We start from the raw sequence: 23,035 nt of genomic DNA, 5'->3' as shown, positions 1-23,035 counted from the left end.
GATTTAATTCGGATTCAGGAGAGATTTAATGATAATTTGAACAAACTCCTCCTCCAGATATCTGTTATTTTTAATTAGTGCTGTAAAGCAGTTATTCGCTTTTATTTGTATGATTTCAAGATGATAGGAAGTTTTTTCTCTTTCTCTGTGGCTGTTCTATCAAAATTTAATTAATTTAATATCAATCAAGAAAGCGCTTTAATAGTAAAAGTACAAACAAAACAAAGTAAAGCAAAACAAAATAATCAAACAAACAAGCAAGCAAGCAGCTCCGAAAGCAGCACTGATAAATAATTAAATTTTTGCAAATTAGAAAAATCATTGGAAATTATAAAGTAAACAAACAAAAGAAAATTTGAAATAATAGTAATAGCTCCTAAAAATTTGAAAAAAATAAATCAAATCAAATCAAATCAATCAATAAATGAATGATTTTAAATGAAAAATAAATAGAACACAATCAATTTTAATTTAAATATCTCTTAAAATTTGATTAAAAAGGATCTTGCTTAATTTATAAGGATAGCGGCAAATAAACAAATTAACATGCATAAAAACATATATTTTTTTGAAGATTATTTATGGTTCATTGAATTAATTGCAATAATAATTTTTTAAAATTTCCCACACAAAAAATAAGATAAGTAAAAGCAATCAATTACATTTATTATAATTAACTACAAATAACACCACTAACATACTAAAATTTGAATCTGTCTGTCACTCCTAATTAATAATGAAAAAATTTATTTTTATCATAAATTTTAAGTCTTTACATTCCCTTACTCTCAATTAAACGAAAAATAATTAATCAATCAATAAATCTATCATTATCAATCTATCTACTTATTTTTTTTGCTCTCTTGTCAGATAAATCTTTCTTCCCTCCATTCCTCGTTTATTTGCTTATTTTACTTTTGCGAAATACAACTATAAATAATTCTCCCAAGTTAATAAACGAAAAGCAAAATAAATATTTTCAAATACTAATTTTCATGCAATTATAATAAATAACAAATAGAATTTTATATTAAGTTTTTAGGTTGAATGAAAGTATAAATCAATTAATTAGTCGATTATTAAATCAATCAATCTATTAATGTTTTTTCAAGCCTTTAAATAGAATTTTATACATAAATGATCATACATACAGTTTTATATGAATTTAAATTTAATTCTTAACTTTGATAAAATAGGAGGAATTAGCAAAAAAATACTTTTGCAAATAACTTGGTACATTCTAATAGCACAAATAACAATGACAGAAAGAACCTAAAGATTGAAGAGCAAGATGATTAAGATGAAGAATTAATGGAAGGAAATCCTTAAATTGAAGAAGAAGAGGAAGACAATAATAAGAAAACAAATATCAGTTTGGCATAAAAGAATAGTGAAGATGGAAAGGAAGCTATGTAAAGTAGAGGAAATGCTTTAAATCTCAATCGCTTAACCTTCTCTGGTAATATAAATGCTAACAATTTAGATTCTTAATAAGGAGATAAGTAAAACCAACCTGCAAACTCTAACTCAATTTTAGCAAGAAGAGGAATATAAGGTTAAAATATTAAGATTCCAAAAGCTGATTCTATCAACCCAATATAAAATGGAGGCGCAAATGCAAATCCTGCTAATGTTCCCACTAACAATGAAAATGAAAACAATACTTTAGCAGGAATTCAAATGATGAGCACAGGAAACTTAGAATTTATGTCTTCTACACCCTCTGCCGCTTACAATCAAAACGGTTTAAATTTCATGAATAACTAATATATGCCTTTTTATACAGGATTCCATAATAACCAAATTCAAGTAAATAGCCAAGCTCAGCTTAACTAACCTTCCAGCGCCAGCTAGCATGAAGCTGCATCTCCAATGTTTGTCTTACCTGGTATAAACTCCCCTGCACCTAGAAATCAACTACCTTTGTTCAAACCTCCTATTTCTGGAATAGGAAATAACACTCCATCTGCAATCACTCCTCTTGTTGGTAGTTCATACTTAGTCTACACACCAGGATAGTTAGGTATATCAACACCTGGTATCTTTAACTAATATCCCATGATGACTCCCTATTATATGCCTAATAAGTTTGCACCTCTCTAAAAAATAGGAGGTGGTACCTTAAATGAATTAGATAAGCTTGAAGGAGATAACAGTACTTACATGAATATAGTATCAAACAACTATCAACCTTTTGAAAACAATGGTATTTCATCTATGAATAATTTCCACTTCGCTCCTCCTACTCCTACACCTACACCTGGGATGACTTCTACTTAATTCTTCAATAGCAACAACAATAATTAAGGTGCTAATTAGAATAAATCTAATCAAAACAATAATTTTAATAATAACAATAATAATTAATAGCATTAACAGAATCAATAAATTAACCCCAACGATTTAATAGGTTACCAAACCAACGAAAATAACTCAAACAATGCAAGCAATAAGAATGGCAGCAGCATTTCTATTTCACCATAAGTTGCTGAGCAAAAGAGAGACGACAAAAATGCAGAATCCTCTAACTCAAATAATAAAGCCAATATTCCAACAACTTTGGAAAGCCTTATGAAAGAAATCAATTCCTTAGACCCTGAAAATCAAAAACTACTTGGATAGATGTTATAGTCAAAAATAGCTCATTCTCATCCTTAAGACTAAACAGAAAGCAATGAAAAATTGGTCAAAGAAGAACACACAAGAAAGAGCTTTTCAACTTACCAATGAATGCATTAAATTAGCTGAAACAAAATGAATAATCATAATCATTTTTATTTGTCCATAAAATAATTCAAACAAAGTAAAAAAAATCAAAAAAGTCTTCATAAAAATGCCATTAACAAACAAACAAATATATAAAAAAATAAAACAAATAAACAAACAAAATAAGATTGGTAAAATAGATAGCTAAGAATAATTAAAAACAATCAAAAGCTTATTTATCCATAATTAAATCATTCACAAATATTTTGGAAGCAAACAAAAAACAAAAATAAATAAAATACATGCTTTAAAAAAAAGACATATTCATTAAAACACATACTTGAATCCATTCATCGATCCATCCGTCAATCATTCTATGCAAATACATAGAAAAATAGATAGATATTTATATAGCTAATATGGACTGATACTATTGATATTAAATGAATAATTACTTGAGGCTTTCTACAGTGAAAAAAGATAATTATATATACTAAATAGGTAGGAAGGCTACTTTGAATAAAAACTACTTATATATTTAAAAATAATTATTTTATAAACAAAAAATAAATAATAAATAAATGAATGAGATAATAAAGAATTTAGTAGATGATTGACTATTGATTGAAGTGCTATCCTTATATATAAATGAAGCTTTCAACCATCAAAATTTTACAAATTTTAATAAAATTATAAAAACAAAAATTTCAATATTTTACGACTGTTATTAACTTTATAAATTATGTTATTAAATTATATCAACTAAATCTATTAATTTGATTAGAATTTATTCCCGTACTCACACAAAAACACACTACACTACAGAATTTAGCTGTGGTTTTCTATCTAATACTATTTGTCTACATTCACAGTCAGCATCGTTTAATGAATAAACAATAGAACTATCACAACTCAATTAATAATATTTAATAGTAAAAATAAATAATTGTCTTCATTAATACCTTTCTTCTTCCTCTTTTAAAACAAACTCCTCAAACTCACTGAATAAACACAAAAATACACCTTAAAATCTATTAATCACTCATTCATATATATATTCACTTACAAACATCTAATCTTTTCTAGAGCTCCTCCAAAAACAATGAATTAATTAAGTTGATAATTTATTAAAAAATTTGTACCAATAATCTATTATAATTTATAAGTATTTGTTTTTGGTATTAATATAATAATATTCTTTTTATAATCATTTTCTTTTATTTGATATTTACCCATTTTTTCTAGAAATAATTCTAGTCTAATTTTTAGAAAATTTTCATTAGAAATTTAAATATCTCAGCTGTAAAATACTCTTTTTAGAAAATAAATTTTGGTATTTGATTAATGTGCTTATTTATTATAAATAATCATAATAAAGTGTCATATTTTTTAATTTTAGAAAGTTTAATTTCTTAGTGAATTCTTTAGTAATTAATTTTAGCAATTAAAAATAATAATAAAGTAAAATACAAATAAATAAATAAATAAATAAATAAATAAAAAATAATTGTTTTATTTATTTAATTATCAAAAAAGTATTTATTTAATTTCATTTTTAATTATTCCAAGCTTTTTAAAAGCAATTTAAATTTGAAGGAATTTGATTTATTTTTCTTAATTAAAAAAAATGTAGCCAAACCTAAAATAAAACAGTGATTTAGTAAAAAAGTGTCATTTAATATTTATAAATTCATAGAGATGAGCTTTTGCTAAATAAAGTTTAATGATTAAAGTTTACAAAATATTTTTTTTAAAATAAAATATGTTTTTATTGTTTAACATAAAAAACATATTAGCATGAACGAAAAAGAAATAAAATAACTAAATTTTCCATAAAATACATTTCAAAATCTAGTTATTTAATTTTATAAATAGATACTTACATACATACGAAAATTTGTAAATTTGGTGTAGATTTTGTCATCTACTGGTAGAGAAAATTATAAATAAATATAGAAATTATTATTTTATTTTTATTTGATTTTTTCAAATTATTGAAATAATTTAATTTAAGAATGCCTGTTGGATGGCTAAAGAATTGGCTAACTGAATTGATTTATTTTTTAATAAAAACAGATTCTAGTCAGCTAATTTTATAATAAAATTAGAAATAACTTAAATAAATTAATTTTATTGGTTTATTTTTGATTGTTTTTCATTTGATTCTTTCTCCCTCACAAATATATTTCTTAGGACAAAAGGTCTTGAGAGTGCTTATCTAAGAAATTGGTCATAATTTATCTGAATTCTTCAAAGTCTATTTCACCATCTTAATTGTTATCTGATTGTTCAATTATTTTTTTGAAACAATCTATCAATTCTGTTTACTCTTAGATTCCAAGAGTTTGTATTATTTCATTTAATGAAATCTTACCGTTTCTGTCTTTGTCAAATACTTGGAAAGCTTCAAGCAGCTGATCTTAAGAGTAGGTTGCACTGCATGCTAGCATAGAGCTTATAAATTCCTCATACTTAATACCTTAAGCGTTTTCAAACATTGAACTTAGCGACTTTTAGAATATATCTTCAATATTCTTTTCACAAACTTCCAATTCTTGTTTGTCAAATATTTTAGAGAATCCTGCTTTTAATTCTTCAATGCTCAATTCACCGTTTTTATCTGTATCAAGAGCTTAAAACATTTCAATATATTTGACTCTTTCTCTCTTTGATACTACGTGAGATGCAAAGAAACCTAAAATGGTCTTTTTAAATGCGTTCTGCTCAGTATACTTAACTAGACTTTAATAGGAAATTGTAAGATCCTGAGTGTTGATATTAGCCTAGCCGAGGAATTTATGAAACCATGGATGCTTGAGAGCTTCTGCTGCGCTGATTCTTTTATTAAAATCTCTCTCTAAAAGCTTTAAAATAAGATCTTTAGCTTCGTCTGAAATATCAATCCAGCAACGATATTTAAAATCGCATCTGAATTCTTAAACTTATTCTAAAATATCCATTTAGGACTTGCCACAAATAGGCGGCGATCCTTAAATGAGAGTATAAAGGACCATGCCTAAACTCCATAAATCAACTTTTTCATTATATCTTTTATTTAATACTTCTGGGGCGAGATAATGAAGAGTGCCACATCTTTTTGACAAATAATCTCCTTTTATCTCCTCTGCTAAACCCCAATCAATCAACTTTACTACAAACTTTTATCTTGTTTCATCGAAATCGAGCATGATATTTTCTGGCTTAACGTCTCTATGGACTATATTCTGTTTGTGAGCTTCTGCTAAAGCTCTTAAAACACCATCAGCAATCTTGCAAGTTTCTTATTCAACAAACTTTCCTCTTAGTATAATATAATCGAACAAGTTATAACCATAACATCTCTCAGTGATTACATAAATATTCTAATCATCTTCGAAATATTCGTAAATTTTAAGCACATTAGGATGTGAAAATTTCTTCAATATCATTACTTCTCTAATTGATTCTTAGACAGATTTCATAATTACTTTCATCGCCCTCTCCTCTTTATTTCCTTATTTTTACTTCACAAGAAAGACTTAGCCAAACCCTCCTCTCCCTAGCATAATAAGTCTTTTACCATTGTTTTGTGAGTTTGAATCTTACTCAACATTATCATAATCATCTAAATATCTTCCACTTTTCTTCACTACTAACTAATCAGAGAGAGAAATATTTAACTTTTATCTTTCTCCGTTGCTGCCAACTAGTGAGTTTATTGGCGAACTTTACATATTCTGCATAGCTAAAGGGTTTTAAAGTAAGTTTTAATTTTACCTAAGGAGTTAATTACCATGGTTATTAAAATTATTATTGTTATTATTATTGCCATTGCTTCCATAATTATTGTTATAATGAGCTTATTTCAAACCTATTTCAGGATTCTCTTTTTCTTTGCTTGCATTTTTTGAGTTTTTTCTGTCTAAAATAATTTGATATTATTGATTCTGCTGCTGATGATCTAAAATGTCTTCTTTTTTAGCTTGTTGGAGCCATGCAATTTATTAATTCTACTATTTATTATTTTGCTAATTCAAATTTTGATTATTTTGATATAGCCCGCCTAAGTATTTAAAAATATTAGATTAGTGAATGAATATTAAATTTAAAATATCTAATTAATTATTAAATATATCAAACAAATAAGCAAAAGTAATTTGTAAATAATATATTTGTGTTTGTATTACTAGGAGTTATTTATGATGGATTACAATCATTTTGAAAGTCTCCTTAACAGTTGTCATTGTTCATTTGAAAGCTAAAATCAACTCCATTTATATGGTTGTTTTGGCAATTATCTTATAAGTCTATTATCCTTTTTTCTGATTTCTTATACACATTTTCTGCTTTGTTTACTTGGGGTGCTCCCTAGAATTAGTTTACTTCATTTGACTAGGATTATTTAATTATAACTCTTTGCTTTTTCGGCTATCCAGATGAGTTAGAAAGAGAGCTAGAGGAGTTATTATGTACTGCAAAATTGGGTTCTTCCATGCAAGAAGGAAAATAATTTATATTTAAATGGATGCTATTGTTATAATTATTCATTTCGCCTAAGTTTTCTGTATTCTACTAATTCATTTAAAAATTTTATGCGCTGCCTAAGCTTTTTTTATCTTGGTTTTCATTACATTATTTATCTATCTTATTTAATTTAATATTGTCTTCTGAAGTATTCATTTAATTAGTAATTTTAGAGTCGCTCTTAGTTAATTAGCTCTTTTATACTATACCATCCTATGTAATCTTATCCCCTATCTTTAGCGACTGCTTTTATGATTAAATTGGCTTTGGAGTTTTCTTGCTTCTTGGAGTGGATACTTTGCTTTTTTATTATGTCTATTAGTTGTTTTAGTCTGATTTTTTTAAGTTAGTTCCCATTTGAAAGAGTATAACTACCTAAAAATTCAAAATAAATTCCTTATTAAACTGATTATCTTCTTCTGGTGTTGCCTTTATCCGTGCCTAAAGAATAAACTAAAAATGCTAATTTTTGGAACACTAAATCTCAAACCCTTTTATTAAGTTTATTCTAATTTAATTTGCTATATTTGGCAATTAATCTTTGTTTTTTCTTTTGGAAAATATTATATTTAATCGTTTAGTATAAATTAGGCAATATAATCCTTTGAACAGCATGTAAAATTTAATAAAAAGCAACCTTCTAATTCAAGTAAAACAAAATATTTGTAGAAATACACATAAACATATAAAATTTATACATTAAACCAAATAACCTTAATTGATTGATTGATTAATTAATTTATTATTACCGTATCAATCAGTATCTTCATAATAATAATGCTTTGATATAAATAGAAGAATACAGAAGGTTTTGATAGATATAATCAATAATTATACAAAAAAAAATACATTAAATTCAAAGTAAACTTTCTATTAAGAAAACAGAGTCATTTTAAACATATAAAAAAGTCAGCAAAAATGGATAAAGTCAACATTATTATGGTAATTCTTTCAGCTCAACAATACTCATTTATATAGATTAAGCAATCTTAATCATCCATTCATATTTTTAAGAAAGAAATACTCAATTTAACATAAATATTTTTATAAAAATAGAATAATCGCTTCTTCAATGTTGGAGTTAGAGCAAGTCTATTACTAGGAACTGTTGTCCTCTTCGGCTACGTCGGTCTTTCTGATAAAGTTTTTAATCCTTATTTCGAAAATAAAGTTGAAAGAGTCTACTTTACAAGACCAGACTATGCTAACAAATCAGTGATATTCTACTAGAGGGATTAACCTCATACTATCAGAGAAGTCTGATTGAACTTACTAGCAAATTTAAAAGTAAATATCAAAAAAAGCAGTAATTAAATAAATAAATAAAAATAAAAAAGACACTCTCATTCTATCATACAGTATTCGTTAGTTGTACATAGTGCATATCTTTCTTAAATTATAATAATTCTATCATTCCCTTTAATATAAAACAATTCTTCAAATTATTTTCGATACGTGATTTAAATATTGCCAACGATAAAATATTAATCTCATCTAAAAAAATGTTTATGAATTGCAAACATACCATAGCTTGCAAATTAAAAATCTTTAATTTTATTAAAATATCACACAATTATTTTGATAAAAAAACAATTGATGAATTACCAATTAAATATTTTACTAAATAATTTCAATATTTTGCATGACAAATTGTTTGTATTATATAACTTATATATATAAAATTTATCATTTTCATAAAAAGTTTAAAATTAAATTCTTCCATTTTAAATCATTTTTTTTGCTTTAAAATAAAAAAATTCATGTTTGTGCTTGCTACTTATTTAAGAATTTTAATTCAAGAAATTTCTACTTTGTTTTTGAATTATAAAGATTTGGAAATAAATTAATTTCAATGCGAGAATATCAAATATTTACTGATAAATAAAAAAAGTATTGCATGGTTTACCAGTTTAATTAAAATGGTTTGTATGTTTTTTTGTTTTTATCTATAAGATTCTATTATGAAAAAATATGTCTTAGATATAAAATTTGATTAATAATTTTTGTGAAAATAATATTTTTATTAAAAATGTAATTGGAGAAGTATAAATAAAAGAACAAAACAAATGAATTTAATTATGAGATATGCGAAGAAATAGAAATATTTGAGATGAAGTGAGTGACATTAAGATATTTACAAAATTTTACTAATTTTTTAAAAGTACATAAATAGGCACATTATTCAATATTATTTTTACTTTATATTGTCTTTTATAGAGAAGTGTAATACAAAAGAAAACAAGAATTTTATTTAAAAATAACATGAACGATAGATTTAATTTTTAAAGTTAGATTGAGCATTTACATCTAAAGTACGTAGGTACTGGTACATAAGAAACTACAAAGTGGGAATGGGGAACTAACATATAAAGAGACTCCCTCGCTTCTCACATAGGTCATCATTCTCGTTTGCAATATTTTCTTGTAGCAGAAAATGAAACAAGTTTAAGAATGAAAAATAGATTTATAGATAAAATGATTTAGCCTTGCGGACCTCCTCCTCCTGAGCGTAAGAAAGGGGATTTAAATTGAGAAGGAATACAAATAGCAATAAATTAAAAATATATTAAATAAATCAATAATAAAACTGTAATATACATTTGATTATTCCATAAAATTTATGCTTTTTTAATTAGATTAACTAAAATCGCCATTAAGAAATCTAAGCAATCCAAAGATAATTAATAAAAATTACTTAAATTTATATAAAATATTTATGATGCCAAAAATGACTAAAGTTTTTTGTATTAAAATTTTATACTTTTTATATGTTAAATCACTTAAATTCGTTTTTGTATCCAATTTAATTTCCATATTTCAAAAATAATTAGAATTGATTTATATGTTAACACATTAATTAACCTTATAAATTAATTTATTAATTAATTGATTAATCAATTAAAAACAAAATTTCCTAGACACTAGATTTGTAAATAAAAGTAAATAATTTATTTGTTTTCAATATTTATCGTTTGTTCGTTCATTCGTTAAAAATAATTTCTTTCAGATTATAATTATTTTATATTTATTTTATTTGTTTTTCATTATATTTTTCAGTTTATTGCTTGGTTTTCATGCTTTGAGAAATTCTTAATACTCTTTCTAAAGAAAATAGTCTAACCAACAACCTTGCGTTTCTCAAAATCTTGTATTTCCTTACTAATTTTTTCCATGCGTTCCTTTGTAATATGAATACTATTAGCCATGAGAGAGGCTAAGAATGAGAATATGCAAAAGTGAATTACAAACTGGAGAATCAGCATTGCCTAATAAAATTATTTGAATTCATATTTTATTTAAATTTTGATAAAAGAAAAATTTACTATCAAAGTAAATGGACTAAAAACTGCATCTTTGACTAAAGGAGGCATTTCTGGTTGAGTCTGTAGTCTAATTCTAAGTTCTTGTATGAAACTAGAAACTAATTTGATTTTGATTTAAAAGCACTAAGTGTATGTTTTTAAAATAATAGAAAGAATTTACAGAAAGTAGCCTTAACCTGAAGGAACATTGAATATATAAAACTATCATGATATTAAATAGAGGAAGATATAAATGTCATCCAACTGAAAGATATAATTAACAACATAATTATAACCACAAATAATATAGCCCAAGATCTTTTCACAAACTATTGGTTGAACAAATAATTAAATCAGTTAAATAATAATCATTTATTGAAAATATTAATCAAATAAAGTTAATTTTTAAACAATAAAATTAGCTCAAAAACCATTTTATTTATTGAATTATAAATTTTTGTTTTAAAAATAAAATAAAAAATAAAAAATAAATAAATAAATAAAATTTACAGAAGTCATAATTTATGAGTATATCTTGAGTGTAAAACTCCAAGAAGCAAGATATTTAGTAAACGAAAGCATGAGAAGTAAAGTGTTAACTGCAGTGAGCATAATAATGATATATTCATCTTAAATATAAGTGTCAAAATCAACATAGTCTTCATTATCTGGTTTGATTATTCCTTCTCTTTTACTTCTAAAACTACTGTAAATACCTGATTGCACCAAAAGTAATATCAAAGATATAATATCTAATTTTTATAAATATTAATTAGGTAAGTAAGTTAATATGATTTTAATAGATGAAAACTCTTTACTGATGACATCGAAAAATTCTGGTCTTTTTATGAGTATATAAATCCAACTAAAATCTATTATTTAATATTGATGATCTTAAAGCTTGCTTGAAGAGTTATCTGATTTCTTTTTATTTTGTTAAGCTGCTTAAGCTCCAAAATTCTTTTCAAACTCTTTTTGGTCGATTTCTTCTTATAGTTTTTTTCTTTCATACTCTTCCTTGCGCTGTTTGTAAAGCTGGACAGTAATATTAGCTGTCTTTTATCCATAAATACCAATGTATTCAATTAAAGCAAAAAGTAACAAGAATGAAGCTATTCCTGTAATAAAATTAGAGGTAATCTTCTCGCTTTAACTTTCAGGTTAAACTGTAAAAGAGTTAATTGAGTATTCCAAATTAGCAATTTTCCTATCTGTGACAATATTTGTTGATGTCATCTTCAATTAGACAGCCATTCCAGTAGGAGAATTAAAATAATTTTAGATAACTGTTACTTTATATGTTTGAAAGTCAAACCACTAAGTAGTTCTTTATTTTAAAAAAAATGCTATTAAAATTTTATTTTTTAATTCAAAGTATTACAAAAATGTAAGATAACTATCTATTTCCCAATTTTTTTTTATCTAATTTGAATATATTATAAAACCAGATATATCTGTACCAGGTATAGACGAATATTGAAAATAAGGTTAAATTTTATCTCCATAAGAAGATTAATCATATGAATTAATATCTACACAATATTAGCTTGTTCCAAATGAAAATAATTAATAATGATTCTTTGGAATGTCACAATCACTTTTCGCTTTAAATCTCGTTTAATAAATAACACTTGTCAAAAACGGAGTAAAACCTGTTCTTTAATTGAGTTAACCAAACTAAACTAAAGCCATCTAATTTCAATTATAGATTTATTTAAAAATTTAATTACAATAAATGTTTTTAGTAAATAATCAAGTAAGTAAGTAAGTAAATAAATAAATAAATAATTTTTTCAATTCAAAAATTTATTTGTGATCACTAATTTGTATTCTATTTAAAAAACAAACCAAAGAGATTAATAAATTTATTACAAAAACAGGAGTATCAAATTAAGAGAAAGGATTGTCGTTATTTGTAAAGATTGCTTTTAAGGCTTTATTAACTTAATTATTGATGCTTTTAATAAAATTTATAATATATTTATATATAATGAGAGTAAATAAATATTTTTTATCTTATTTTTTTGAAAATTAATTTTCTTTCTTAATTGTTTAAAAGTTTATGTAAAAATTCACTTCTAAAAAAAAATCTTAAAAAAATTATTTAAATAATAAATAAATAAATAAATTAAATATCTTAGAAAAATGATAAAAATAAAAATTTTTTATTTATTTATTTATTTTTAATAAAAAATTTACTTAAACTTATTGATAACATCGTTTGAAATATATCTGTTGAGAATAAACAAAACAATTAATGCTAAAATAGCTAAGTTTTCTAGTAAGTGCTGCAATTGTTTTAAAATCTTTGGAAGTCTCTGTAAAAAGGTGCTCCAATTACTTATTTTCTTTCTAGATTTTCTCATATTACCATTTTTAATTGTGTCCTAATATAATAAGAAAATTAATAAGGTAATAAGGATCATCCAAAATTTACGTCATAATTCTATTCATCATTGTTAGTCATTAGAGTTTCTAAAGGGTTATTTTAATTGTCTTTCTTAGAGCTCTTATGGCGTCTTTTAAAAAAAATAAAAGTTTAGAGAGAAAAAACAATTAATCAATCAATACCTAACTTCAATAGTGAGTTAAGGAGTGTAGTTTTTAATGGTTTTAAAAACATTAGGAAATAATGAATGCTATAATTCCATTTCATCTAGTAGCATGTTGCCACTTTCGTCATATAAAAAAAGAAACTCTTTTTGGATGCTGTATGTCCTTTTATTTTTATAATTATAATTAATTTTAATTATTAAATATAAGTTATTTTAAATAGGAAAATTTTTAAATAATTACTTTGAAAGATAGTCTCTAAGATTAGAAACTTTTTGAATTTGGTCAAGGTCAATAGGAACATCATTTACTTACTATCCGTTTCTAACTTTAATTACAAAGTGAAATGATTGATTACCCTAAGGTATAGCTCTTGATACCTTGGAATCTTGTTTATTCTATTGCTTATTATTATCATTATTATTATTTTAACCTAAAAATTTTCTATCTGATGATAAGTTTTGTAAATCAATGTTTGAGTTATCTTATCCATCTTCCAATTAATTTTAATTTTTATTAGGTTTGGCTTTTTGTGACTCTTTACTAATAAAATTGTTTTTATCCTATTAGCGAATAGCATGCTTTTTGCAGTTTTAGAAAAACTGTTAAAGCATTTCTCTAACCTTTTTCTCTAAAAGTTATATTTATTTTGCATCTGAGCTTCCATGTTCTAATCTAATATCTCTGATCTTTTATGACATCTCTTCAACTTCTTTTTCTTTTTCTAAAACTGACTATTTATTTAAATAAATTTCATATTTTAAAAGTTAGAACAAAATTATTTTTAATTTTTTCAAATTGAGTATTTAATTAAAATAATTAAATTACAATTAGATCGTTAAATTGATTGATTTATCAATCAAAAGATTAATTAAAATAAATAAATAAAATCAGTAAGTAATCAATTAAAATAAAAAATTATTAAAAAATAAATTGATTTAAGTTAAAAATTTGATAAAAATAAACATAATACATTAATTTTATTAGAGTGATCAATCATGTTTAATAGTAATATAAAAAGTAGTATTAGCATAGATTCTTTAAATATAATTTGAAGAAAAAATGTTTATCTAATCATTATAGACAGGAATATATCATAAAATTTATTTCAAAAGAAATTTTTTATTATTACTTTAAGAAATTATTTTCATATAATTATTTCAAGAGAATTAGATTAAATTATCAATTAAAAATATCTAAATTCTTTCTAATATATTCTAATATTAACTGAAAATCGTCTACAAAATATTCAACTATAAAGGATTAAATTTATTATAAAATTAAATCACTGATAAAATTAAACATTTTTCAAAATAAAATTAAAATTTTTTTTTTTAGATAATTTTTTAATTAATATCTCTAAATTTATTTTATTTAAAAATTTCAGAAGAATAAATTTACAGAATTTAAATTAAAATTCATTAAAATATCATTAAATCAAAATAGTTTTTTCAATATTTCTCTCAATAAAGCAATTCTAAAATGTTATATTACTTTTTTTAAGTAGGGAAACATAAATTCTAAATATGTCCCAATTGTCTTTTATCTGATTTATAAATTAGATTCAATTAGTTATTTAATTAAAATGTTTAAGTAATGTTTAATTGAATAAACGAACTCCATTTCAGGTTATTTTAATCTATATAGAAATATGAATATTGTCGTGTAAGATTGTATTTATGTTTGTATTTTTTATCTATTTATTTATTCGTTTTTAAAAACTAACAAAAAGTATTTGCTTTTTGCTTGCTTGCTTGTTTGTATAAAATTTGATTTAAATTTTTAGGTGTTATTAAAAGCAGAAAATAGTTAGTGTATTTTGATCAAAAGTAGATGTATATTGATTTTTTTGGGAAAATTAATAAAATAATTGTATTTGATAATACTTGCCATCCTAATTATATTATTTTGCAATAGGTGATTTATTAAATTACATTCTATATTGATAAATTGATGATTGATTGATTACCTTATTGATAGAAGCTAGTTCAGTTGTGTACTATTAGTTTTTTGATTCCAATTCACTAACTTTTATTTCTATGTCTTTCAACTAATTCTCATATTAAAGCAGCTATCTATTTGCATTTTCAATTTCCCTTTCTTGCCTGTTTTTTAACATTAATAAGATGCCAATTTTATGAATCTATTATTGCTTATTATTAAATTCTGCTTGTAATAGGCGCTTGCTTTTATTTTTTAAATTTTATACTTATGAATTCTTCTTTCTTTTTCAAGAATATATATATATCTTATTTAATTATCTAAATTCTTAAACTGAATTTTTTTGCAAATAATTGAATTAGTCTAAATACCAAATATTGCATGTTTGATACTGATTAAAATTGATTGATTGATTAATTAATTAATATTTCAATTAAATGATTAGATTTAGAAAAGCATAAAAATTAATATTTTGAAGTGTTATTGTCATATAATTATTAGTATATAAGATTTTACAATTTTTGCTAAAAAAGATTGATAAAAAATTAATTAATTAGTGTTTGTTTTAAGATCTAATATTAAAAGAATCCTACTTAAGCTTTATATAGCTAGCAATCATCATAAAAAATACATATTCTAATACATTACGTAGTACAAAAAAGTTTGAAAGAGAATGAGTAATTATTTTAACTCTTCTTCTAATGGCTAGAAGAGTTATTAATAGTAGTAGCAGTAGCGTAGCTTATCATTTTTGTCTTAATAGATAGACTAAAATGATTAGTAAAAAAGAGGAATTGAATATTATTTTTCAAAGTAAAAAAATTAAAACAATGGCGTTGATAGAATGTTAGATGGTATTAAAGAATTTTAGTATGAGAACAAAGAAGAAGATAAAAGTTAAATCACTAATCATTCTTTTAAGAGGTAAGGAGGTGCTTAAATGACTTTGGATTTCTTTTCTGGGGCTTTACCAAAAAATACTTCCCATCTACAAAATATCATAACATCAAAGTAGAATACATAAAATAGTTAGAATCATAGTAAAAGTAATTAGAACTATAGCATAATTATTGATGAGTTTGAAAGAAACAACAATAGCGATGATAATGATGATATTTCAGAAGTTTAAGATATTGGACCATTTACAAAGAGACCATAGGCAAAGCAATAAATAAATATAGAAGACGATGATGATGATATTGATGATTCAATAGAAATATTACCAGAAGGAGATTTAACTGCAAACAATTAATTGAAATAAAATGGAAATAGTTTACTATCTTCACTTCTTAGTAGGCAATAAAAGAACAATAGTAATAATAGTAATAATGGAAGTATTGTTTAGAGGAGCTTGATGCCTAATTAGATTTTTATGCCTAAACATTCTAATTCCTAGGAAAATTAATTTGGCTCTTCTAAAGAAATTTTCAATTTTTAGAGTAATAGTCAATAAAAGAGTTCTCAAGAGGTAATTTAAGAATTGGAGTTCTAAAGCATCAGGGATAAATAAACATAAGATAGAAATATAAAACAAAAATTAGGATTATAGCCAAATTTAGATAACATTAGAGTTTCCAGTAGATTTTAGCTCGATCCTGCTTCATTGAATGTCAGAAGATAAGATGCTTTCAAATAGCTTGATATGTTTAGATTCACTAATAATCCAAATTAATTGGAAAACAAATCACAGCAGGCTATTTCTTAAACTTAATAAATTATTAATATATAAAAAAACTAAAATCTAATAGTCCCCCCTTAGAATAGGGATCAGAATCAAAGCAACAGAAACAAGGAAATATTAGAAAACTTTTTTAAAAACGAGAAAAAACCAGCTATTTCTGATCATTTTAACAAAGGGAGGGTAAGAGGATAAAATAATAAAGCAAATGATGATAATGAATCTGAAAGAAGTGAAGATACTTCTTCTGATGAAGATGATAGCAATTCAGAAGGTTCAGGTAGCAAGAAAAAAAAGAACCAAAAACTTGAAAATGGCTAATATAAAAGAACACAATTTTAAATGGAAAGTCTTCATGCTTAAAGAATTTTGGAAAAAAGCAGAAAACTTGAAAAAATGCATGAAAAAGAAAAAGAAAGAGAAAAAAAGCTTAGAGAAAAGTTGATAAATGAGCCATTGAGAAAAAAGAAGGAAGAAGAAGAAAGGAAAAGACAAGAAAATTCAAAAATACAAAGAGAAAAACAACTTTTGTCTAAAAAAAGATAGTAGATGCAAGAATTAATTAGATAAAAGTAGCTAGCTGAATTAAAAAAGAAGACTTATTAAGAGTTATGCATAAATTAGAAGCCTAAATAATTTATACTACAATCATTAGCAAACGACCTTAGCATACCTTCAATTCTTAGCGAAGGATAAACATAAAATAATGATAAAAATGATAAAAACGAGCAAAATGATAAAAAAGATGAAAGTAATTAACAATAGGGAAAAACTAATGTAGTTGATATGGCAGCATATGATAAAGAATTTGAATTTTTATTTGATGAAACTGAAAACCAAGAAGAGAGAAAAAATTTTTACAGTCTTATCAAATTTATCTTCTCTCAGGACTACAATAAAGAGGAAATTATCAGAGTTGAAAACAAAAAAATACCCAACAAGTAATTAGCTAAATTAATATATAAATAAAATATTTTTTATGATAAAACAATTTAATAATAATAAAATTTTCTCAATTTAATTAACGGAAAGTAAAAAATAAATGGTCATTCAAACCGTTAGATTATTTAGTTAGATAGAAATATTTTATTAATGGGAAATGCCAAAAATTAGTTTTAGGAAACAAACATACAAACAAGCAAACAAATAATTTAATAATAATTAAAACTAATTTATAAATTTACAATTTCTAAAACTAAAAGAATTTTTTAAGATGTCTTTTAATACAATTTTTACTTTCTTTAAGCAAATAATCATCAGTAATTAATACAACAAACAGACAAACAAGCTTAGAAATAAAAAGTTTGAGATCAGATAAAAAGCTATAAAAATAAAGAATCATTAGTTGATTTTAAAAATAAATTTAGAATTTTTAAGATAAATCTAATTTCGTTTCAGACATTCTTTCCTTTGAATTATTCTAATTATTTATTTGAATTCTAAGCAGTTTACCATATTTCTCATAAGCTTTCATAAATTTTCCCTCCAATTTGATATTTTTTAAATTTTAATAAATCAACCAATTTGCTTTTTATATTAATTGCATCTACCTTTAAACAAAAAAGAAAAACACTTTTATCATTTAATTAAAATTATTTTTATATTAAAATTGACTAATTATTTGATAAAATATGCCTACATAGCTTAAAAAGATATTTTTTTTAATTGATAGAATCTATTTAAAATATTTCCTTTTATTAATAAAATAGATTCAACAGCTGGAAAGAGTATTATACCATATTTGAATATCTCTTTTTGATGGAATGTATTTCTAACGTTCAATAAGTTTTTTAATCATTTAAATCAAACGAAAATTACAGACAGCCGTTTAGCTGTTTTGCTAAGTTGAACAATTTATCTGATAACAACCATGGATTTATTGAATTTACTGTATAGAGGTCTTCAGTATTCAAAGACCAAAAGGAAGATTTAGAAAACGGTGAACTTAATACATCAGAAGATGATTTTTATAGATTATGCACTCTTAAGAATCATGCTGTTTTGATGTCAAATTCAAGTGAATTAGATTTTACCTAGTTGACTTAAACTGAATTTAAGAAAAAGAAGTAATTCTTATTCTTTGGTTGGGTTGTACCACCAGAGTCTAATGGTTAAGATACACTTAAGATTTATGCAGACATTGATGCCCAGGCATTTGTGAAATAATTTGTTGGATATGATGGTTCTATTCCAATAAAAATATTTAACTTCTAAAAAATGACCACATTCATTAGAGAATATTTGTCTATAAAAAATATGAGATACAATGATATAAATAGATTCATATATAATCCTCTGAATATCACACAAAACAATACACCAGTTGCTAATCCATGTATAATAAATTTATAAATAAATAAACTAATTAATTTTTTTAAATTAAATTTATCAATCTTAATGTAAAAAAAGTTTCTTTAGTTGATTTCTTTGAAGAGTTGAAAAATCGATACAATGATTCTTAATTACAGTCAATTAAAGAAATTTGCTTAACTAGTTAAGGTATTTGCATGCTTTAAGGCCCAGTAATTTAATAAAAAATAGCATTTATTTCAATTTCATTTTTTAAATTTTCACATAAAAAATAAAAATTTTTTCAATTATTTTTATTAATAAATTTGTAATTTAATAGAATTTTTTCTAACTAGATATGTTTTTTAAATTTATTTTATTGAATAAAGCCTGGTACTGGTAAAACACATACGCTTTTGGGTCTTCTTGCTGGGCTGTATCACTATATTAAGAAGAATCAAGATCATACAAAGCCTAAAATAATGGTAATTAAATTGACATTTATAAGTTTGTAAATTTATTTATTTATTAATGATTAGATCTGTGCTCCTTCAAACACTGCAGTAGACGAAATAGTTTCGAGAATTATTGAACATGACCTTATTGCACCAGGAGGATAAAAGGTCAAGGTAAACGTTATACGTATAGGTGCAATAGACTATGTGTAAGTTTTTAAAGATTGAGATTAATAAAATTAATTTTCATTTATTAATTTAGACCTTCTGAAAATGTTAAGAAAGCGTGCTTAGAATATTAAATAGAAAGAAAAATGAAAGAAATGAAGATGAATGGTTAAATTAAAAAAGGAGAAGAAGATACTTTAATAGATATGTAAATCGAAGTTGCAAAAATTAATTAGTAAATTGAAAAATCTAAAAAAGAATTAACGGGTTCAGATTTATCTGCAGAACTTGATTTTCTATTTGATAAAAAGAGAAAGCTTCAATCAAAAATTTCAATTCTAAAACTAGAAAAAGTTGCAAGACGTGATCAAATTAAGAATATATCAGACTAGTTATTAGGATTAGCTGATGTAAAATTAATTAATTAATTGATTTTATTTTTTAATTCATTTAAAATTACTATATAGGTTGTATGCTGTACTTTGGCTAGTTCTATGAGCGAAAAATTAGAGAGATTTAAAAATTAAGTAGAAGTTCTAATAGTGGACGAAGCAGCTTAAGTAAATTTCTAAATTATCATTTTTTTTTTGTAAATGAATTGTATAATAAACAGTGCACAGAGCCTAACAACATCATTCCCCTTTATTATTAACCAAACAAAATGATCTTAATCGGTAATTCTTACTTAATCTCTTCATATACATCTCATTATCGATTTTTTTTGTATGTAAGATATTAAATTTATTAAATTTAGGTGATCCTAAACAGTTGCCAGCTACAACTTTCTAACCTGAGAGTAACATTACGAAGTATAATAGAAGTCTCTTTGAAAGAATCATTGACAATAAGATTAAGCCATATTTCTTAGATTAGTAATATAGAATGCATCCTAATATCAGAGAGTTTCCTTCTATTTAATTTTACGATAATAAGTAAATTAAATTATTGTGTCATTCATTCATTCATACATTCATTTAATTTTTTAGCATTTATTTATTTTCAACTTTTCGATTTCATTTTTCTTTGAATACTTTTTTTTATGATTTTTGATGAAAATGTATTTTTATTTTTTAATTTGTTGATATTAAGATTAAAAGATGGTCCTTCAGTAGCTAATCGTCCTTTTCCTAATTATCTATAAAGATTAGAGAGGTTTAATACTTAATTTATTGATATTGTTTTCAGTAGAGAAAAAATGAATTAAAAGTCTTATGAAAATGAAGCTGAAGGTCTGGCTTCTATTTCAATATGTAATTAAATTATAGATGAAATCGAAAGATAGTAAAAAGTCTAACCAGAAAGTAAAGAAACTCTTTCAATAGGTATTATCACTCCTTATAAGCAGTAAACAAGGCTTATTAATGAATTGATTCGCAAATAAATTCCTAAGTCATACCATAAATTTATTCAAGTTAACACAGTTGATTCTTTCCAAGGGTAGGAAAAGGATATTATCATTTTTACAACAGTCCGTGTAAACAGTAAACAAGAATGGAGAGAGAATATGATTGGGTAAATAAATAACTAAATACATTTTTTTTATTGTAATGTTGGTATTTATTAAATACAAATAAAGTTTCTTACAAGATGAAAGAAGAATGAATGTTGCTTTAACAAGAGCTAAATACTGCTTAATTGTTTTAGGTCACGCAGACACTCTTAATTCCAACCCTGTTTGGGGAGCCTTTGTAGATTTTATGGTAATTTAGTGATTTATCAGTATTTTTTACACAAAAAAAGTTTATTTATAAATTTAAAATGAAATATTTTTCATTTTTTTATCAAAAAGGCAAAAAATAACAGGTATGGCAAATTTAGAAACAAAGATTAGATTAGTGATATCGGTAAAATGGTACTAAAAGGCTCTTTGTTAGAGAGCTCTTCTTCGGTTTATGTGAAAAAAGATTGGGGAGAGCAATATCAAGAGATGATACAAAGACAAAACTAAGTTAATGAACTGAAATTGACTGATTTTGAGCCTATACAAGTTGATGAAAATAACGACGAAGAAAAAATGTAAATAGAAAACGAAATTTAGACGGAATAGTAACCAGAAAATAAGCAAGATAATAACAATAAAGAAGGACCTAATGAATAGATTAAATAAGACGCACCTATTGTTAAGTAATCATAAGATTTAATAATTATTTCAGAAACTCTAATAGTGGATAAAAAAAATAGCAATTTATTAGAAATCATATAAGAACCTGAAGACTTTGATTAATAAAAGCAATAAAAGGCTAAGAGGACAGGTATTTCCTTTTAAGAAGCTCTCTCTGTCTAGCAGGAATAAATGCAAATGAATAGCATGAAAGGAAATGGCTTAGCTAAATTAAGTGCTTTGATTTCTCAACCTTAAAAGGAGAAGAAGTAGGAAGAAGAGAAGTCACCAATAATATTTGTTAATAAGCTTGAAGATCTTAAAAAAGAAGAAGATCCTTAAAATGATTTGCTAAAAAAGATATTTGTGCCACAAGATAAAAGATAAGAACAAGAACAGAAAAAGAACTTGACCGGTTAATTAGACATTTATGAATAATTAGGATAGCAAAGAAGAGAAAACATTCAAAAGTTAAAGAAAGAATTTTCTCAATAAGATAAAGATAGTTTTAAGCTTTAAAATAAATCAGTTTCATCAAATCTAACTCAATAAAAACCTTCTGCTCCAGCTTCTATGGTCTAACTTGTGTAAAGTGCTTAAAATTAAGTTAAATAAAAATTATAAAATTCTAGTTAAACTAACTTGGGTAAGTCTAGTACTTTTACTCCTTCATCTAGCTTGTAAACTCTTTAATCATTAACTGATAACCAGTCAAATGATTAAAATTCTAAAAAAGGTTTGGGATCTCTTCTAGGTGGCAACGATGATAAAGAATAATAAAAATCATTTTATAAACCTCAAAAAAGTAATTAGTAGGAAGATGATATCTATGAGCAGTTAAGGTAGTAGAGAAGAGATAACTCAAAAAATACTATTAAAGAGCAAAATCATGATAGTAAAAGTAGCTCAAATAATTTTACAAATTATATTCGCAAGCCCTACAATCCAGATTCTGATAAAAATTCATACTCTCCATCAAGTTCCTTATAAAACATATCTAAGCAATCACTGAGCTATTAAAATAACAATTTAAAGTACGACTAAAAGTAAAATAATTAAAAATAAGATTAAGGGGCAGCACCAAGCCAAAATAAGCTTAATTATACTAGTGGCAGTGCTTTATTGTTAAATAGTATAACTAATTCTAAGCAATAAGTACCTTCTACTTCTTAAAGTAATTCCAAAACTAAGGGTGGATTAGGAAGCTTAATTTCAAAATGAATGTATGAGTAAATGAATGAATATTTGAATAGAATGAAAATATAATATAAAGAAATAATTTTTGTTGTACATAATAAAAACAAACTACTAGAATATAATAATATATATAACATAAGTA

The 23,035-nt window shown here is 24.2% G+C and overlaps 7 protein-coding genes across 7 annotated transcripts; 4 read left to right on the top strand and 3 right to left on the bottom strand. All coding sequences in view use genetic code 6, as the record gives it.

Moving 5' to 3' along the window:
- Positions 1-1,311: 1,311 nt before the first annotated feature.
- TTHERM_00011390 (hypothetical protein) lies at positions 1,312-2,730 on the top strand (the record flags this gene model as incomplete). The annotated part of the gene is made up of 1 exon (XM_001008218.2): positions 1,312-2,730. The coding sequence occupies one exon, from the start codon at positions 1,312-1,314 to the stop codon at positions 2,728-2,730; it is 1,419 nt and encodes a 472-aa protein (XP_001008218.2).
- Positions 2,731-2,794: 64 nt separating this feature from the next.
- On the bottom strand, positions 2,795-3,371 carry TTHERM_000011389 (transmembrane protein, putative; the record flags this gene model as incomplete). Its single annotated transcript, XM_012795662.1, has 2 exons — positions 2,795-3,136; positions 3,201-3,371. The coding sequence occupies 2 exons, from the start codon at positions 3,369-3,371 to the stop codon at positions 2,795-2,797; spliced, it is 513 nt and encodes a 170-aa protein (XP_012651116.1).
- A 1,509-nt stretch (positions 3,372-4,880) lies between these two features.
- TTHERM_00011380 (kinase domain protein) lies at positions 4,881-7,566 on the bottom strand (the record flags this gene model as incomplete). Its single annotated transcript, XM_001008217.1, has 2 exons — positions 4,881-6,748; positions 6,873-7,566. The coding sequence occupies 2 exons, from the start codon at positions 7,564-7,566 to the stop codon at positions 4,881-4,883; spliced, it is 2,562 nt and encodes an 853-aa protein (XP_001008217.1).
- A 561-nt stretch (positions 7,567-8,127) lies between these two features.
- Positions 8,128-8,472, top strand: TTHERM_00011370 (transmembrane protein, putative; the record flags this gene model as incomplete). The annotated part of the gene is made up of 2 exons (XM_001008216.3): positions 8,128-8,151; positions 8,266-8,472. 2 exons carry the CDS (start codon positions 8,128-8,130, stop codon positions 8,470-8,472), a joined length of 231 nt encoding a protein of 76 aa, XP_001008216.2.
- A 999-nt stretch (positions 8,473-9,471) lies between these two features.
- TTHERM_000011369 (splicing factor 3b subunit 5, putative) lies at positions 9,472-9,741 on the top strand (the record flags this gene model as incomplete). Its single annotated transcript, XM_012795661.1, has 1 exon — positions 9,472-9,741. The coding sequence occupies one exon, from the start codon at positions 9,472-9,474 to the stop codon at positions 9,739-9,741; it is 270 nt and encodes an 89-aa protein (XP_012651115.1).
- A 521-nt stretch (positions 9,742-10,262) lies between these two features.
- TTHERM_00011350 (transmembrane protein, putative) lies at positions 10,263-15,183 on the bottom strand (the record flags this gene model as incomplete). Its single annotated transcript, XM_001008214.3, has 12 exons — positions 10,263-10,475; positions 10,533-10,630; positions 10,693-10,840; positions 11,022-11,263; positions 11,330-11,838; positions 11,893-12,203; positions 12,384-12,468; positions 12,711-12,898; positions 12,949-13,030; positions 13,083-13,229; positions 13,308-13,798; positions 15,034-15,183. 12 exons carry the CDS (start codon positions 15,181-15,183, stop codon positions 10,263-10,265), a joined length of 2,664 nt encoding a protein of 887 aa, XP_001008214.3.
- A 495-nt stretch (positions 15,184-15,678) lies between these two features.
- TTHERM_00011340 (AAA domain protein) lies at positions 15,679-22,917 on the top strand (the record flags this gene model as incomplete). Its single annotated transcript, XM_001008213.2, has 12 exons — positions 15,679-17,624; positions 18,393-19,018; positions 19,093-19,205; positions 19,362-19,457; positions 19,512-19,636; positions 19,690-20,005; positions 20,063-20,155; positions 20,209-20,269; positions 20,350-20,527; positions 20,685-21,107; positions 21,172-21,295; positions 21,385-22,917. The coding sequence occupies 12 exons, from the start codon at positions 15,679-15,681 to the stop codon at positions 22,915-22,917; spliced, it is 5,634 nt and encodes a 1,877-aa protein (XP_001008213.2).
- Between the last annotated feature and the right edge of the window lie 118 nt (positions 22,918-23,035).

Source organism: Tetrahymena thermophila, assembly GCF_000189635.1.
Source record: "Tetrahymena thermophila SB210 genomic scaffold scf_8254803, whole genome shotgun sequence".
Taxonomy (NCBI): domain Eukaryota; phylum Ciliophora; class Oligohymenophorea; order Hymenostomatida; family Tetrahymenidae; genus Tetrahymena; species Tetrahymena thermophila.
This window is presented reverse-complemented; position numbering and strand designations above follow the sequence as displayed.